Consider the following 19282-nt stretch of genomic DNA (forward strand, 5'->3'; position numbering starts at 1 on the left):
ACCTTAATCAGCCTCTCCTGTGATGTTCCTCCCCCAGCTGAATTAATGGGGAATTTGAGGCACGGAGTGGACCTTTCCTCTAGTTGTTCTTTTTTGTGATTAAATAATAATATTAATAATAACACGATGATTAAAATGATTTCAGAGCAGGGCAGCGCTGCTGGCGGCGCCCCCCTGGGCTGGGCTGGAGGGCGGGAGGCGATGCCGGGCCGGCTCCGGTGGCACAGGGAGCCCCGGGAGCTGCAGCAGAGGGATGCTGCTCCCAGCCCACGCCTGCCACCGAGCGAGCTGCGGGAGAAGAGTGGGAAAAGCGTCGGGAAAAGTAGGGCAGCAGCTGGTGAGGGGCTGCAGGGAGAGAGAGGCTGGCTGGAGGCGGTGGGGAGCGTCCTTCCAGCCAGCCTTGGCTTCCCGTGAGGAGAGAGTGGGTGAGAGAAGGACAAAAAGGATGGGTGGAAAAAAAAACCCTCCCAAAACCAAACACAGCCATCCCCCCCAGCTTTCTGTTCCTTTTGTACTGCTCTTCCCTCCTTTGCTGCCTCAACTTTTGGCTTTACCTCGTTCGGCTTCCTCGGGGTGGGACGTGCTCAGCCACCTCCTGGATTTTGGGACTGAAGTGCCACCACCCAGGAGTACCAAACCTTGTGGGCCGCTTTGAGAAGGTCTGTCTGGGCTGTCCCCGCCTCAGTGGGGTGCTCAGAGGGTGAAAGCTGCTCCCTTCCAGCCCGTGGTCCTGTGGGATGTGCGTGCCCAGGGAGGGATGCCTGGTGGGCAGCAGAGCATCCCTGTGTTCCCAAGGAGCACTGGCAGGTTCACAGCCTTTCCCACTGCTGCTGCTGCTGCTGCTGCTGTTTTAAAGTCACTTTTTGTGCCCAAAGTCGCCTCCAGATTTGCACGTTCAGGGGAAAAAAGCAAACCCACCCATTGCAAAGCAGCCTCCTGAAAGTTGCACTCTCAAGGGGAACGCTGGGGAATTTACATTTTGAAATATGTATGCAATTTGGGTGAAGGGGAGATCGCTCTCTGTCTGCAAAAGCGTGGACTTTCTTTCTCTCAGAGTTAGCATTTTTCCAAACTGCAGTGCTCAGTTGAACAGGAGACTCTTTTTAAAATTATTTTTTTATTTCCTTCTCTGCATTTTCCAAGGAGAGCTCGCAGCTTCCAGTTGGAATTTGCTGCAGTTTGAAGGATAATTAATAATTCTTTGGACTTTCTGGCGTTAACCAGGGCAGCAAGTCCCTGTTTGTTCCTTGTTTTCTTCTCCCTTCTCTCTTTTCTTGTTGAAATGATTATTCTTTTCACAACAGGAGCCCAGCACACGCCATACATGTGAATAAACAGCGCGTTACCGCCCTCTCCACTGCTGGGGCTTTCCTTTCATGGGCCAAAGCAAATAAATAAAAAGTTCATATAATTATTATATCCATTAAAAACAACGCTGTAGCTCAGTAAACAGAACAAACCCGACAAGAGGACCGTGACAATGGAATTAAAATAGCACAAAGGGAAGTGTCTGTGCCCGTAACAAGAACCAGTGCTAGATGAAATTTGGAGATAGTTTTCCAACAAAACTGCTTCCCTGAAGGGAATGTATAAAACAGCACAAAAGAAGCCAGCACAATAGAGTGTAACAGGGATTTGCTGCATAATTCCTCCTCCTTTTTTTCTTCTTTCTTTCTTTTTTTTTTGATTTGAATTCACTCTGTTTTCCGTGGGTATTTACAGGGATCCGCGCGGCTCACGGCGCCGCTAAAAGCAGAAATGAGGAACAATTTACACCAATCTGCCTGTGTCGTGTTGTAAATCCATTTAATGAAAAATGAAGAGATTTTTACCATAAGGGATCTCAGCTGTTTACACTTCTCAGGAGGCTTCTCCTTTGATTATCATAATCATAAAGATAAACAAAAGAGTAGTGGCTCCATAAATACTCCAGTGTAATGCATAACCAACAAGATAAATCCCTCTCTTTCCAGCTCCCAGGATGGGAGGTGCTGCCAGAGCCTGGGTGTTTCTCCTTGGGGGATTGGGGATGGTTGGAATTTGGGGGATTCAATCCTTGGGGGATTGGGGATGGTTGGAATTTGGGTTGGACTCTTAGCTGAGGCTGGCAGGGGCACAGGGATGCAGTGGTGGGATGCCAGGATGCTCAGTGGGATGTGTAGGGATGCTGTGGTAGGATGCCCATGCTGCTGACGTTGGATACCCTATGTGAGGTCACCCTGCCTTAGTTTACCTCTCAGGCTGCTTTGCCAAAACCTGACCTGAGGATTTAGCTAAAAAGTTGATGTATTTCTATATTTATTTATATAAGTGAGGTAACTTTTGATCAACAAGGCTGTTACATGCAGGAATATCTGTGGGGCTGCCCAGCTCGTCCTTCCCACCCTTTTCTCAGCACAGACTTTGCTTTCTTTTTTCCTTTGCCTGTCCCCATCCAGTCCTGGTTTAATAGAGGTATGCAGCCAGGGAGGCCAGCTGCAGGCTCTTCCTTTGGCTGGGAGAGGAGGAATCTGCTTATTTTCTTTTCTTTCTTTCCAAGGGTGTAATTAGGGCTGGCTGGGTGCACCCCCTCATTACCCAGGCTGGGGAGGAATGCTCTCTAATTATCAAGTTTGCCTGTCGCCCGGGCAGGAGGGACAGGAGGGACTTGTAAGCCGCTGGGAAATGCCTGTCTGTCCTGGGAAATGCCTGTCTGTCCATCCCTCTTGGGCTGGGTGGGCTGTGGGAGGAGCTGGAGGCCCTGGGATGGAGGCATGGGGCTGGATGGTGCCAGGTTAGGCAGGAAGGGGCTGGAAGAGGGCAGCCAGTGGAGGAAAAGGAGCGAGTTGACAGGCAGAGATGCTTGGGGGAAAGGTTAAGTGGTTCTTCCCAGGTTTAGTTGTTAATAAGAGTGGTGAGCATGGAGAAGCCAGATGCAGACTGCAGCTGCTTTTCCTGGCTGGTGGGAGCAGGAGGGGATGGGCTGCAGCTTTTGGAGGGGCAGAGAGGTAGAACAACACCTTCTGCACACCCCTGGGCACAGCAGCACCCTGGGGGCTGGGTTTCTGTGCAGCCCCTGCAGAATTACCCAGCCTGGGGACACGAGGGTGGTCACCCCACAAGCACAGCATCCCTGTGACCGTGTCCACAGGGGTCTGAGGATGAGGGAAGAGACGAGGATCTGACTCCATGGTTCAGAAGGCTTGATTTATTATGACACATATTACATTAAAACTATACTAAAAGAATAGAAGAAAAGGTTTCATCAGAAGGCCAGCTAAGAATAGAAGAGGAAGGAATGATAACAAAGGTTTGTGGCTCAGACTCTCTGTCCGAGCCAGCTGACTGTGATTGTCCATTAATTAGAAACAAGCACATGAGACCAATCACAGATGCACCTGTTGCATTCCACAGCAGCAGATAACCATTGTTTGCATTCTGTTCCTGAGGCCTCCCAGCTTCTCAGGAGGAAAAATCCTAAGGAAAGGGTTTTCCATAAAAGATGTCTGCGACACATCCTCATGGGTTTTTCAGCTCAAATTCCAGCCTGGAGGTGGGGTGGACTCATGGGATGTTTTGGGTTGGAAGAGACCTTTAGGGATTGTGGGTTTCCAGCCCTCACCATGGGCAGGGACACCTTCCACCATCCCAGGCTGCTCCAAGCCCATCCAGCCTGGCCTGACACTTCCAGGGACCCAGGGGCAGCCACAGCTTCTCCAGGCAACCTGTTCCACCACCCTCACAAGGAAGAACAACTTCCAGAAATTTCCTTCCTTTGACTTTGAACCGGAATGAACCCGGGTGCTGGGTGCCACAGGTTTTCCTGAAGGTTCCACACTCAGCTCTGTGGCTTCTGCTGGCGGCTTGGGGCTGTCCCCTCCCGGGAGGGAGAGGTTAATGAGCCACACTGAGTTAATGAGGCCGGGGCTTACATCAGCCAGCTGCAGCCCTGGGGACCTGTTACATTGCCTGCATCTCACACTCAGCACTTCCCAGCCTGTGTCTGAGCAGTCCCAGGCTGCTGGAGGCACAGGGGTTTGTGGGATCTGTGTGAGGAGGCAGCAGGGAGAGAGCTGGATGGGGGTGCCTTCAGATCTCCCTAAGCCATGCTCAGTGCCAGCCTGCATCTTGGGTTGTCCTCTGTTGGAATTCAGCACATCCCTCTGGCTCTCCTGGAGTGCCAAGAGCCCTGCCAGGGGGCTCAGAGACCCTGGCACAGACACCTGTGACTTTGATTATGACCCATGGAGCAAATTGCCAACCGTACACGAAGATCTGAAAGCCATGACAAATTAAGTAGAATGATAGTGAAGTTATCACGGGGTGGAAAAGTAGATTTTGGGGTTTTGGTATGGGGGTTCAGGGGGCATGATGGAGGGATCTGGGTGTGTCCAGCCTTTCTCCTTCTTCTTCTTCTTGGCCTCCATCTTCTGCTGTGATGGTGGCACTTTTGGATTGGTTTAGAGTAGAAGCTCACTGTCTAACATAGGTGATAGGTGTTGGGAAGTTATGGTAAATATTGTACATGTAGTTTTTAGTAAAAAAGATAATACTGCCCTGAGGGCAGGCAGAGTGCCTGGACTGTCCTGCTGAGCAGACCTCAGCTGGACAGGAGAAAGAATTTTACAGATAAGGAACAATAAACAACCTTGAGACCTAGAAATGAAGAGCTCTGACTCCTTCTGCAACTGCTGGGCTGGGAAAAGAGACTTTCTGAAATATCTCGGGGTCACTGTGAGCAGCCAGAGTCCTTTCTCCCTGCTGTGTCGCCAGTGGGATGTGACTGCCGAGAAGGGGCTGTGGCTTGGTGTGGCACTGCTCCACCTCATGGAGACTTTGCCTTTGAAGGTGGCACCTGCTCCTGGCACCTCCCCAGAGATGGGGCTGATTGTTTGGGGCCCCCTGTGTGTGTGGGAGGCAGAGCAAGGGTGAGGAGGGAGTGCTTGGGGAAGAGAGGATGGTGTGTGGGGAAGGAAGATGCTCAGGGTGCTTTTAGGAGGGGAAGTTTGGGGGGGTGTCACCACTTTGGGACACAAAGTTGTCCCAATGGCAGCCCATGGGAACAGGACAGGCCTGCACTGGCGATGGCAGCTCCCCCTGGGCTCAGGGATGGGCTGGGATGTGGTGGGATGCCTTGGTGTCCCAGCAGGGATGCCCTGGGTCAGGCAGGGATTCTGGAATGGCCGGGAGCCATGCCATGGCTCCAGTGTCACAATGTGCTGGAGTTGAAATGGCAGCAGCACTAATCTCTAAATGAGCCTGTTCTCATTCTCCCTGGAGGCAAGGGATGGGGGATTTGGGGAGGGGGGCAGCCCCACTTCCCTTGCAGACACCTCCTGGAGCCCAGCTGGTGGCTGGAGCATCCCCTCCATGCCTGTCTCAGGAGCCAGAGCCATTCCCATCCCTGCTGGAGGATTGGGAAGGCACATGACTCCTCCTGTGGTGCTGCAGATAAGCTGTCATGTATTTTTTCATCTCTCCAGGAGGATTTTAACCCACCTGACAGGTTTAACTCTTCCCTGCCAGGCCTTCCCAGGAGCCCTGAGGCACTCAGGGATGTGGGGAGGTGGAGGCAGAAGGGGTTAAGCATCCACAGCCGCCGAGATTTAGCTGGAGAAACCCAGGCATCCCAGCCTAATCCCTGCATCCTTCCATCCTTCCCTGCCTGCCCGGGACCGGCGGGAGGGAGGGGTGGCCCTGGGTGATGGGCAGCCACTAATGCTCCTGTAATCTTCCAAATATTTGGAGGGATAACAATTGCAGGAGAGAGGATTTTAACGCTTTCCTGGGGAGGTTTGCTTGGCCATTGCTGCAGGGGGAGTTGCTTCCCGGGCTTGCCATCCTCAGTGGCACATGTTTGGGGTGATGGAGGGGGGCTTAAGGCTGGATCCCACCCCGGTGCTGCTCCTTTTGTGGGGTGAGGTGGGTTTGGGGTCGTGGGTCTCGACAAAGTTGCAAAGGGTGGTGGCAAACATCTGCAAATCACCCCCAGGGAACAGATGCTGCAGATAATCCAGCTCAGCCCCAGCAGATTAAAATGTGTGATGAGGGATGGGGAGAGGAAAAGAAGTGCCTGTTCCCCTCCTCCCTTTTCCTCTCCTTGCTCCTACTACAGGCTTCAGGATTTGGTCCCGTGGGTTGAGCTGGGAGCTGCCCCCTCTTTTTTGTCTCTGCCTGCCCACAAAGAGCTCCAGACACCCCAGAACACCGTGCCCCAAAGTCGTGTGAGATTGTGGGATGGTGACAGCCTGGGACTTCCAAAAAAAGCCCCCAGAAGAGATCTGGGAAGCAGGCACCCACCTCCAGCAGGAAGGAGGGAAGCCAGCAGATGGGAACCCCCTGCAGACGTCTGCCAGGGAGATGATTACAGGCAGCGGAGCGCGCTCTCAAATATTTATTAGTTTGTCACTGCTGGGAGTTTTATTGCTGGTGTGATTGCAGGGCTGGAAATCCCGGCTGTGCAGGGCTCCTTTCCTGCTTTCCCATGGAAAAGCATCTCCCCTGCCTGCTGCTCCTGCGGGTCACAGGGCCACAGTGTCACCCGGGTGGCACCGGAGCCGCGGTGGCCTCTGCAGGCGGTGCAGTTGCACCGCTGGGAAAGTGCCTTTTTCTGGGGTGTGCACTTGTTGCTGGGCACTCAGGGCTCACAGCACAGCAGTTGTTCTGCACAAGCAGCGTGTTCCTCCCCCCGGTGTGGATTTTTGGGGGCCCCCATGAGTGCCGGCAGAGGCAGAGGTTTCCCATGCGGCGGGTGGCAGCGGGGATGAAAGGCTGCCGTGATGGCTTGTGATAAATGTGCCCAGCATGCTTCTCCTCCCTTTTCTCATCAAGAGTCCCCCTTGTTGCTATGCCTTAATTCTTCCCCAGTGTGTTTAAAGAGCAGAGAGCGTTTCATGCTGGAGGAAAACGCCCTGCCCAGCTGCAAATGCTTTTTTCCCAGCTAATTTCTGAATGGAAAAATCACCCTCCCCCTTGATTTGCTCCCATCCATGAGTCTGGGGAATCTGTGGGCTTGGGGCTCCATGGCATGGCCCCAGTTGTGAGTCTGCCATGAAGAACCCATCATCTTTTCCTCCTGTCTCCTGTTAGAGCTGCTATTTTGGCCCCAGATCTTTCCTGGAGAGAAACAAAAGATCCCTCAGCTGTCGTGAGTTTGCAGGATTTTAACCTTCCCAACATGCTCCTGCCTTAAAAGGTTCAGGTGTTTTGGGTTCAAACCTTAAACCCAGTTGGTTTTTGTAGCCACTAAAAGGAGATGTTGGATCTGGCTGGTGACACCATCCTGTTCCACCTTCATCCCCAAAGTCATTGTGCCCACATGGAGAAGAACCTTAAAGACTCAGCATTTATTTGGGCAGAGCCCCTCTTGGAGCAGGGTCTGGATGGGATTTTTGGTGCCACCAGGAATGCCTCAGCCCCAAGCATTGTTCTGGGGGCCCAGGTGGCTCCACTGCAGCCTTCACCCTTCCCGTGCAGACGATCCCAGTGAGTCACAAATCCGGATTTCCATCCCCATCCGGCCGTGACTCATCCCCTCCCAGCTCCCTGCTCCTCTTGGATGACCTGAAGTCTTGTTCAGCATCACCAAAGTGGTGATGAGGTGGGAGAAGACATATCCTTGCTGCTGGCTGTTGGAGGAGGATCTCTCCTCCTGGCCTGTGGACTTGGATCAGGGCCATGAGCACTTTGGGGTGTCACCTCCACAGGGGAAGATCCTCCCAAAAACTGGCTCCTGAGGATACCTGTGCTCATTCCCAGCTGCCAAGCCCAGGTCTGACTTTGCCACAGGGATGCAGGGAGCATCATATCAGGGAGGTTTGCACACAGGCCTGTGAGTGAAGTTTTGTTGGCTGCCTCTGCTGCCAGTTCGATTATCTCCTGCCAGCCCCATTTGCCAGGGAATTTAGAGCCATGGCATCAAAGCAGTTTTTGAAATTAACCAAAAAAAACCAACACACAAACAACAGAACAACAACCCAGCGGATGAAAAATTGATTGGCAGATTAAAAAAGGGATGCTTGCTGCTGTGACAGGTGAAAGGCTGCCCAGCAGGAGCAGTGGCCTCAGGTGCTCACAGGGAGCAGTGTGGGATTTTGTTCCCAAGATTTTGTCAGGAGGGGGGTCACACACCTTGGCATTCCCTGTCTCCCTGCCTGCCATGGGGCCTGGGAAAATCACAGGTCTGCAAATGAGATGGGGAAGGAAATAACCGGCAGCAGAGAGGTGGGGAAGAGCCAGAGAGAGAGAGAAATTAGCCCAGAGTTTAATTCATTGTTTCCAAAAGAGCAGTTAATGGATTATGACAAATGTCCTACCGCTCTCCCTTAGTGCTGTGTTAAATGGAAATGGAAAGTCAATTTTCCTAAATGGATTTTAAACGACTGACCTCGTGCTTTTTTTTTTTTTCCCCTCACTGATTTTTGCTCAGGAGGAAGCCTGGTCATCTTGTTCTCTTGGTGCATCTGATTATATTTTTTTTCTCCTCCTCCTCCTCCTCCTCAGAGCTTGGGATTCTGATTCTCTCCGTGCAGCACCACTGCTTGCCAAGGGTGATGGAGGGAGTGGGCTCCTTTCTTCTCCCTGCCAGCTCTGGAGATGTTATCGTGGGGCTGGGGATATTTACTGTTCTCCTGCACGCTGCAGTGCCTGGAGTTGAGAATCACAGCTCTGGCTGGGGGAAGAGAGGAGGAGGAAAAGCTCATAACTCCTTTGAGTGTAAAGAAAAGCCTCGAGATGTGACCTGACTGCTAGTGAGATTCCCAGGAACAACAGGTTAAGCAGCAGCATCCCTGTGCACCTGTGTGGGGGTTTTTATTACTCCTGTGGTATTTGGGGTTGATCTTAATGGGCTGGAAACAGGTCTCCTGCAGATGATGCTCAGCTTCAGTCAGAGCATCCGAGCTTCATAGCATCTTCCAAGCTGCTGCTGGGAATGGGGCACCCTGGAGCTCCCACTCCTAAGGGATAACGTTCCTTAGGCCCAAGAGCACAAGACTTTTCTTGGCCTGGCCTGAGCAGGCACGACCTCCAGTTGTTTTTGCATTTAGATGGCTTTTGAAAGCAAACAAGCAGGGATATGGAGCTCCCCAGGGCACAGCCCCACGTTTTCTGGGATACTGGGGATCCTGGTGGCACCTTTGGGTGATGTTCTCTGGAAGTGGCAGGGCTGGAAGCCATTGCTCCCCTGTTGGGTGATGCTGAAATCCAGGTGCTGGCAGAGGGTGAGATCCCAAATGCAGCTCCAGTGGAGGTGTGGATGGCTCAGATTTGTGCTGGGGATATGGTCAGCATTCCCAGTCCAAGCCCTGCCAGCATTTTGCTCAGAGCATGCCCATGCACTGCTCAGGGCTGTGAGGAGGAGGTGTGGGCTGGAGGGACACCAGCCCCTTTGGAGTCTGTCTGTGTCCCTGTCACTATCCATAGACCTGGCTTTGTTCTGCTTTTCGCTTGCAGTGTCCTCTAGTGAGATCACCCAGCTTTGGGTTGGGAGCGTAGATGGGGGCCCAGTACCCAGGTGAAACAGGATTGATCCCACAGCTCTGGGTTGCTTTCAGAATCACTGGGTTGGAAGAGACCTCCCAGACCAAGTCCAACCCAGCCCCAACACCTCAACTAAACCCTGGCACCCAGTGCCACATCCAGGCTTTGTTAAGCACGTCCAGGGATGGTGACTCCACCCTGGGCAGACAATTCCTGTACTTTATCACCCTTTTACCAATTATCCCTTATATCCAACCAGTATTTCCCTTGGTGCAGCTTGAGTCTGTGCCCTCTGGTTCTGCCAGCTGCTGCTTTGCCATTTTTGCTTTCCCGCCCCTCCTCGTGTGCTGTTGCCCCCCGAGGGTGTGCAGGGCAGGGAGGGAGCAGTGTGGAGGAGGAGCTGGGGCAGCTGCTGAGCCCTTTGTGTGCCACCAGGGCTGGAGTACAGCGAAGTGCTGCCCGAGTCGTTCCCGTCGGCGCCGGCCGAGACGCTGCCGCACTTTTTGCGCGAGCCGCAGGACGCCTACATCGTCAAGAACAAGCCCGTGGAGCTGGTGTGCCGCGCCAACCCCGCCACGCAGATCTACTTCAAGTGCAACGGAGAGTGGGTCAACCAGAACGACCACGTCACCAAGGAGAGCCTGGACGAGGTCACCGGTGAGCAAAGCCACCCTCTGCCCTCCTTGTCCCGCTGCTTTCCAAGCTCTTTCCCCTCTTGCCGCATCCACGCTTGTTGAATTTGCAGGTAACCCCAATGAGAGGAGGAATGAGTGACTCTGACTCCCTGTTCTCAGAAGGCTAATTTATTATTTTAAGATACTATACTATATAAAATAAATCCTCCAGGCAGGCCATTGGTGAAAGCACCATTCACAGGCTTTCCCAGAAAAATCTTGGGAAGCTGTGGAGAAGCTGTGGTCTTGTATTTGCAGGATTCCCAAACAAAGGAAAGAATGATGAATCTGACTCCATGTTCTTAGAAGGCTAATTTATTATTTTATTATACTATATCATATAAAAAATACTATACTAAAGAATACAGACAGGATACTTACAGAAGGCTGAAAAGATAATAATGAAAACTCGTGACTCCTTCCAGAGTCTGACACAGCTTGGGACTGATTGGCCAATGAGTCAAAACAATTCACATGAAACAATCACATGTGGGTAAACAATCTCCAAACACATTCCACATGTGAGCACAATGCAGGAGAAGCAAATGACACTATATTGTTTTCTTTTTCTCTGAGGCTTCTCAGCTTCCCAGGAGAAAAATCCTGGGCCAAGGGATTTTTTCAGAAAATATGACTGTGACACACTGTGGGAAATTTAGAGGAAAAGAATTCAAACAATTATTATCTCTCTTTCTGTAGCCATTGGTTATAGATATGGTTTGCTAGAGTGTGTTATTGATAAACACCAATAGTGTGAGAGTGTGGTGTTTGCTATTTGGGTCCCCAGGACAAAGGAGGAATTGATGAATCTGACTCCATGTTCTTATTATTTTATGGCATTATATTATATTAAAGAATGCTGTACTGAAGCTATAATAAAGAATAGAGAAAGGATACTTACAGAAGGTTTAACAAGACACTAATTAAAAACTTGTGACTCTTCCAGAGTCCAACACAGCTGGACCAGGATTGGTCATTAAGTAAAAGCAATTCACATGTTGGATAAACAATCTCCAGACCACATTCCAAAGCAGCAAAACACAGGAGAAGCAATGAGATAATTATTGTTTTTCATTTTTCTCTGAGGCTTCTCAGCTTCCCAGGAGAAGAAATCCTGGGTGAAGGGATTTTTCAGAAAATACGACAGTGACATGAGAGGTTTTGACTTTAAGACCAATCAGTTCTTAGATCCACCACTGTTCCTATAAGAACTGTAGATTTCTAATAATAAAGAATCTTTTCATGCCTTCTGGATAATAAAGTCAATACTAATCATGACCTGATTGGGAACCTACTACCACACCCCTTCCACAATCAGGCTTGGGGAAGTCACCCTGCCTGATTTCACTCCTACCCTTGTGCAGGACTTGGGGTTCTTACAAGGGATTTTGAAGGCAGCATGTTTAAATCTGATTAAAAAGAAGGAAAAAAAAAAATAGGGGCTGCTTTTGTACAAAATGCCTAATCAACATGTAGGAGTCATTGCCAGGAGGGGTGGCAAAGGCTGGCAGCTTATGCAGGTTCGCAGAGGGATTAAGTGTTTAATGGGTAATGAGAGCAATTGCAGGTAGGATTTGAAATGCCTGTTGATGGCAAATGAGCTCTTTTCTGCCTCAGAGGAGAAATCAGCCTCTGGCTGCCTGGAAAGGGGTGAGAAGGTGGTTTAGGCATTTCAGGGGGGTGTTACTCCATGGGGCTGGGCTCTGCAGAGCTGCTCAGTCCATGCCTTGAAACATCCTGGCATGAGAACAAGATATGTGGGGCTGGATATATCATGTAAAGAAGAATATTTGCTAAAACTGGGATGCTTTAGCTCGGCACCCACCTTTTCTGTGCCAGTTTTGGTACCTGGGGCTGCTCAGGAGTGGAGGAAAACAGTCACATTTCCCCTGTAGGATCTGCCCTCTGCTAATCCCTGCGCATGTGGCATCCTGAGGGCTTTAAATCAAGGCAGCCTTTTGAACTGCAGTGGTGCTGGGCTTAGAGGAGAGACTTCACCAGCCTGGAGGAGCCACCAGTGTTTTGACAGAATCTCCTCTTTCCCCTGTGTTTTTTCCCACCTTGCCCTTCCCTGGTGTCTCTTGCTCTCCACCCTGTAGTAGCCGTGAGCCGGTCTGTGCTGGGGTGCATCCCTGAGCCTGCTCTGGAAAGGGAAGATCCTTTCTCTCCTTTCCTCTGCAGCTTTTTGAGCCTTTCCTCCTCAAGCTGCTTTAGCCATTCATGGAGTGTTTTTTCCTCTAGAGGAAAAATAGCCAGAGATGCCCAGACAGGCTGTCCCTTTGCTTCTCTGGAGGCTGACAGGAGCAGGGGACACTGCTTCTCTTTTTTTGGGTACATCTCCACCTCCCAGCTCTTGCAGAGGCCAGATTTGAAACCCTCACCCCTGTGAGGCAGAGTCAGTGCTGGTCAGTGACCGAGCAGCCTTTGCCAAGGGGTTTTTCATTTATTTATAACATCTGGCCACACTGGGTGCAGCCAAAGGTCTGTGTGCCCCACACGTGGCACTGGAGGATGCTCAGGGGAAGATCAGGACAAGGAGGGAGCAGTGGAGCTGCCCTGTCACCCTCCAGCTTTCCAGCACTCACCCCCAGGCACTCCCAGCTCTGGTGGCAACATCTGAGCAGTGTGGTCCAGCCCTGGATGTGATCCCCCCTTGTTAATTTGCCTAATTGTCTTTTCCTCTAAATTTCCCACAGTGTGTCACAGTCATATTTTCTGAAAAAATCCCTTGGCCCAGGATTTTTCTCCTGAGAAGCTGAGAAGCCTCAGAGAAAAAGGAAAACAAATTCTTATCTCATTTGCTTCTCCTGTGTTGTGCTCACATGTGGAATGTGTTTGGAGATTGTTTATCCAACAGGTGGTTGTTAGGACTCATTTCTCTGGAGCATCCTGTGGGATACCTTAGTGATGTGCAGAGTGGAAAGAAACACTCCATTTCATAGACTCGTGGAATGGTTTGGGTTGCAAGAGACCCTAAAGATGATCTAGTCCAACCCCCTGCCATGGGCAAGGACACTCTCCACTAGCCCAGGTCGTTCCAAGCTCCATCCAGCCTGGCCTGGAGCACTCCCAGGGATGAGGCATCCATCTGTTGCTGTGGGAATTCACTTGCTTTGGTCCAGCATCTCCCTCTCAGCTTCCCGCCTGCTGTGTGCCTGCAGTCTGGGGAGGAAGCAGCACACACCAACCTCCTTCACCCAGGCTTCAAAGATGGCATTGCTGCTGTCAGGGAGTGAACCAGCAGTGCCTGCAGGTGATGTGGTGCATGCTAAAAGCTGCTGCTGTGGGCATCTCTGCCTGGCAGCCTCCCTAAGGAAAAGGGAGCTGGAACCAGAGTGGTTGAAGGTGGTAAAAAATCTGCATTTGCAGCGCCTGACATTGTTGGGGAAAGCTGCTGGAAAGGGCACAGGGGAGAGCTGGGCACAAAGGCACGGGTTAACATGGTTAGTTTTTAACTGTCCTTGCTTAAAAGCTTGGAAAAAGGGACCTTTAAGAAGAAGAAGGGGAAAAAAAAAAAAAAGGAACTTTTAAGATGACGTGTCTTGAATGAGCCTGGCTCAGTAATGCTCTGACTGCGTCTGATCCAAAACATTTCATGCGGAAGAAAGCAAAAATAGGCCAAGTCAGACAGGATCATTCAGCTGGCTGAGGAGGGCTGGGCCGGGAGGGCAGCTCTGTTTGGGTGCCTGGGAGCCCTTAGGAAGTGACTGCTGTGTGCCACAAGCTCTGGCTTCAATTTTGGGAACAGAAGTTGGGCATTTGCAGGATGCTTCCCACCTTTCCAGGGTGCTCATCCCTTCCCAAGATGGATTGGAGCCATATCTGCATTCTGAGTCCTTTTAAAATCCCAAAACTGCTTAGCCCAAAAACCTTTGCTTTTGGGGTTTTCTTGTTGTGATCCTTTCTTTTTTTTTTTGTTCCTCCTGAATAGTGACAAAATAAATTGTATTTCCTTGTCAGCTCTTCTGCAGGAAGGTGGCAGGGAGACAGTAATTGCTCCTCACAGCACTGGGAGTGAGCTGTAACAAAATTACAGCTGGGGAGCGTGCGGCTCTCGATCACTGTGAAATTGAGGCCTTTTTAAAATAGAAACTGAAAAAAAAAATATGGGCAGGTATTGCTTAAAATAAGGAAAAGAAAGCCCAAGTCCCTCCTGCCCTTGGTGGTGATCATTGGTGCTCCTGCAGTGCAAGGGAGCATGTCCTGGTTGTGGTGGTGTCACCTTTGCCATGGCCAGGCTGATTTCTTTAAGGTTTTACTTGTCTTGTTATATTTGTATTTGTCTTGTTATATTTGTATTTGGCACAGACAGGGGAGGTTTCTCCCCACAACAAAGCATCCTTCAAACCCTGGTGGGTGGGAAGGGGTGCTTGGATGTTGGGATATTGGGAAGATGTGGGAGGGAGCTGGTGGAGGAGGGTGATGCCCTGAGAAATGCTGAAGATATTCTGGTCCTGGGGGGAAAAAAGAGGCACTTCCATGTGATCCATGGCCCTGGCTTCATCCCCGACCATCCTTCAGAGGGAACGGTCACCCTGGTTTGTGAGGTGCCAAGCCCAGAGGAGAAGCCTCCAACCCTCTGTCCTCCAGCTTTGCACATGGTTGAGAGACACAATGCGCCGCTGTACAACTCTGGATCCTAGAGAAAATGTGGGAATTCCACAACTAGTACATTTATTTTTGGGTCAGTCAACAGTGGATATTAGGTGCAACCTTCAAAAATTTAAAGGGCCTGATGTAAGAAACCTAGAAAAATCAGTGGATGAGGCATGGAGAGTAAATAGTAATAGAGAGGAAGCATATAAGCAGAATATGAAGAAATTTATGGCAGTAGTAAGAGCAGAGAAAGGGGGAGGAAGACAAAGTTGGTGCAACCAGGGAAATCCACCCAGACTGGGCAAAGATCAATGTGCATTGTGTACAGAGTTTGGGCACTGGAAAAATGAATGTCTCAAATGGAAGAGGGACAAGGGAAGAAGGTTGGTGTCAAAGAGGATTGAAGGGGACCGGGAGATCCTACCCCAGAGAATCCCCTGGTTATAACAATGGGACTGGGGGAAGAAGGAAAGAGGGTAAAATTTTTAGTTGATACACAATCAACATACTCAGTATTGAATAAAACCCTGGTGCCCATGGGAAAGTGTTGGAACTCATTACATCCCTCTGTGTGTCCAGAGTTGCTGGGACCCTGTTGAGGGGCTCAGAGACCTTGGCACGCAGCCCAGAACACCTGTGGGTTTGATTATGACCCGTGGAGCAAATTACCAACCTGAAAGCCACAGAAGTTTAAATAGTGTAATAATAAGGTTATCTCTAGGTGAAAAGGTAGATTTTGAGATTTTTAAAATAGGGGTTTTGGGGACAAGATAGAGGGACTTGGGCGTGTCCAGCCTTTCTTCTTCTTCTCTACCTCCATCTTCTGCTGTGATGTTGGCACTTTGGGATTGGTTTAGAATAGAAGTCTAACATAGGTGATAGGTATTGGGAAGTAATTGTAAACTTGTTATATGTTATTTGTAGATAACACTGCCCTGGGAGCAGTCAGAGTGCCTCTGTCTGTCCTGCTGAATGGACCTTGGCTGGACAGGAGAAAAATTTTTATAGATAAGATATAATAAACAACTCTGAAACTGAAAACTGAGGAACTCCAGCTCATTCTTCGAACGTGCGGGCTGAAACAGAGCCTTTTCACGTATCTCAGGGCTGCAATGAACGGCAAACTCCCGAGAGGAAAGGATTATATTATGGTACAAGGAGCCACTGGCCAATCTGAAAAGGCTTATTTTTGTAAACCCCTTTGGGAAACAATGGGGCAATCACAAATTTTTTTATCTGCCCAATCCTCCAACAGCTCTTTTGGGAAGAGATTTATTAGAACAACTACAAGCGACTGTTATCTTTAGGGATGGAGGGATTACTGTGGGGTGCTGCCTCAGTTTCCCCGCTCCTGGATGGCGTGTCTCTGTCCCCCTGCAGGGCTGCTGGTGCGAGAGGTGCAGATCGAGGTGTCCCGGCAGCAGGTGGAGGAGCTCTTTGGCCTGGAGGATTACTGGTGCCAGTGCGTGGCCTGGAGCTCGGCCGGCACCACCAAGAGCCGCCGGGCCTACGTCCGCATCGCCTGTAAGTGCTGCCCCAGGCCTCAGGCCTGGGATTCCGTGTTCCTCACATCCTGGGCTGCCCCAGTGTGTAATTCTGGGCTGCTTATGAGGGGATGGTGAGCTCTCTGCACAGAGCAGAGAGACAAAACAATTCCTGCTCCAGCTGGGCACCAAGGACAAATGACCCAAATCTCAGGCCCACAAACAATGGGCCTGAGACAAACAGGCCAAACAGACAAACAGGCCAAACAGGCCTGAGACAAACAAAGAGCACAAAAAACGTGGGCTGAAGAGAGAAAAATGTAAAGGATGGGACTTCATAGGCTAAAGATGGAATTGAACAATTAACTCCCTTATGCAAATGGAGCTGAACTTATAAAAGTGACACCTGTGCATTTTGTGGCCATTTTGGTTCATCTTGAGTGCAGCCCTGGCTAGGCTCTTGTGCTGCCCAAGGTGCATCCATGGAGGCCTTTTAATAAATCCCTACTTTATTCTTTAACTCTGTCCAGCCTCTGTTCTGGCCAACCTTACAAGGCATCACTCCATTCTCCAAATGTCCTCCACTTTCTGATGAGTTTAGGATGGCCCATCCTTACTGGATGACCCTGGTTTTCTCTCCCCACCCCAGCTGTAGCTTTGTTTGTGAGAGTCACCATCCCCACCTGCGAGGCAGTGGCACTAGCTGGCGCATTTGCCAGGTCCAAATGCCCGTCTCTGCTTTCTGATGAGTTTGGGATGACCCATCCCTGCTGGCTGACCCTGGTTTTCTCTCCCCACCCCAGCTGTAGCTTTGTTTGTGAGAGTCACCATGCCCACTGGCCAGGGTGGTGGCACCAGCAGGGTTAACACTGCAGTGCCCAGCAGCGTGCTCAGCGCTTCCCAGGGTTTTATTATCCTTAATAACCCAACATTTGTTATCTTTAATAACCCAATGGATGGCACCTTGCACGCTCAGTGCCTCTGCGTTCTCCCAGTCCCTGCTGTCACTGCCCTGAGCTGCTCCTGGGGGTGTCAGCCTGATCAAAGGCCAGTTAGTCAGGCTGGGCACGCCTGAATTTGCTCAATTAGCAGATGAGATGGCAGAGCTACAGGGGGACAGCCAGACTTGCCCGGTCCCAAATGGATTTGGCTATTAGAGGGGTAATAATCCAACATGTCACCCAAAACAGAGTGATGGATCAGCTGTGCTTCTGAAGGGTTATGCTGGGAAAACCACAGACTCGGAGAACCATAGAATCACAGACAGTTTTGGGTTGGAAGGGAGCTTAAAACTGACCTCATTCCAGCCCCATGCCATGGAGAGGGACACCCTCCTCTAGACCAGCTTGCTCCAAACCCCCTCAAGCCTGGCCTGGAACACTTCCGTGGTGTTTTTGGAGCAGAGGGTTCAGGAGCCACATGGACAGGTCTGGGAGCTGCAGCAGAGGATTGCAGCACCATCTAGTGATGCTCCTGCTCCTTCCCAGGCTCTGGAGCAGGACACAGCTGTGTCCCCCACATCCTGAGGGGCTCTGCTGGGAGGGATGAAGAAGCAGTGGATAAGCTGAGCTTAGCCCCAAAAGGAAATGACAGGATGGGGTATAAGCTTGCATGCACATGAAGGAGGAAATGAAATGTATCATCCAACATGTGCTGCCCCAAATCCATCCTGGAAAACATGGTGCTTCAGCTCCTTCCTCCCAGGGCACATTTTGCCCTGGCTGTCTCTGCCAGAGGGACTTCCTGACCTGAGGGCGCTTGGTGCTGAGGTGCTCACCAAAGTTTTGTAGGCTGCCCTGTTCCTGCTGCAGGCTGCTAACCCCTGGCTTCTCCTTCCCCTCCCAGACCTACGGAAGAACTTTGATCAGGAGCCTCTGGGCAAGGAGGTGCCACTGGAGCATGAGGTGCTGCTGCAGTGCCGCCCACCCGAGGGGGTCCCACAGGCTGAGGTGAGTGGCTCTTGAAGGTGGGGTGTCCCATCCCTTCCCATCCCATCCCAGCCCACCCCATCCCATCCCATCCCATCCCAGATGATCTCCTGTCAGCTCTCATTCAGCAGGATGGTTTATTTTGGGCAGCACCCTCTCCCACACTTCCTGAGGTGCCTCAGAGGGAAGGTCTGACAAGGAGGCACCCAGGGAATTGTCTGGATGGGAGCAGTCACCAGTGGGAGTGGAGGACTGGGAAAATCAGTCCAGATGGGTTTTCCTGCCATGGTAGCGGAGCTTTCCTTGCCCGCAGCTCCATCAGCCACTAGGAGCTGTGTGTTGGAGGGAGCCACAGTGTCTCATCCTTGGTCAAAACACCAGTAACATGCCCCAGTCAGGCCTGGTTTGGCCCAGTTTTCAGGAGAAATAAATCCAGTCAGAGGCAAAGTTGTCCACTCAGTGGTTATAGTGCTGACGACATCTTTGATCTTGGTGATGGCTTAATCCCCGTCCCTTCCTTTCGTGCCAGGTGGAGTGGCTGAGGAACGAGGACGTCATCGATCCCAGCCAGGACACCAATTTCCTGATCACCATCGATCACAACCTGATCATCAAGCAGGCCCGGCTGCTGGACACTGCCAACTACACCTGCATGGCCAAGAACATCGTGGCCAAGCGCCGCAGCACCACGGCCGCTGTCATCGTCTACGGTACCGGCCCGCAAGGGGACCTGTGGTGCTGGCTGTGCCCCCAAGCCAGGGGGGACTATGGGCACTTCTGGGAGTGCTAGGAGGGAATTAGTGCATGGTGATAACCAATCTCTGCAAAACAGGAGCCTCCAATGGCTTCCAAGGCAGTAAGGAGAGGTTTGAGGTGGAGGGGTGTAGGTGTTTCCGAGCATTCCCAACTGGGTAGTCACAGGTGTGACGGTGTTCACAGGGGTCTGAGGATGAAGGAAGAGATGAGGATCTGACTCCATGTTTCTGAAGGCTTCATTTATTATTTTATGATATATATTACATTAGAACTATACTAAAAGCATAGAAGAAAGGATTTCATCAGAAGGCTGGCTAAGAATAGAATAGCAAAGAATGATAACAAAGGTTTGTGGCTCAGCTCTCTGTCTGAGCCAGCTGGACTG

At 50.9% G+C, this 19282-nt stretch overlaps 1 protein-coding gene across 2 annotated transcripts in view; it reads left to right on the forward strand.

Moving 5' to 3' along the window:
- UNC5B (unc-5 netrin receptor B) overlaps window positions 1-19282 on the forward strand; it is a 59556-nt gene that overhangs the window by 28869 nt on the left and 11405 nt on the right. For both annotated transcript variants that reach the window (XM_054288376.1, XM_054288377.1), the window contains exons 2-5: window positions 9895-10116; window positions 16110-16253; window positions 18059-18162; window positions 18671-18851. In XM_054288376.1, the coding sequence (XP_054144351.1) occupies window positions 9895-10116; window positions 16110-16253; window positions 18059-18162; window positions 18671-18851 (651 nt within the window). The remainder of the gene's footprint in view (window positions 1-9894; window positions 10117-16109; window positions 16254-18058; window positions 18163-18670; window positions 18852-19282) is intronic.

Source organism: Melozone crissalis, unplaced genomic scaffold (assembly GCF_028551555.1).
Source record: "Melozone crissalis strain CALT ecotype California unplaced genomic scaffold, PUWL_Pcris_2 ptg000062l_1, whole genome shotgun sequence".
Lineage (NCBI taxonomy): Eukaryota > Metazoa > Chordata > Aves > Passeriformes > Passerellidae > Melozone > Melozone crissalis.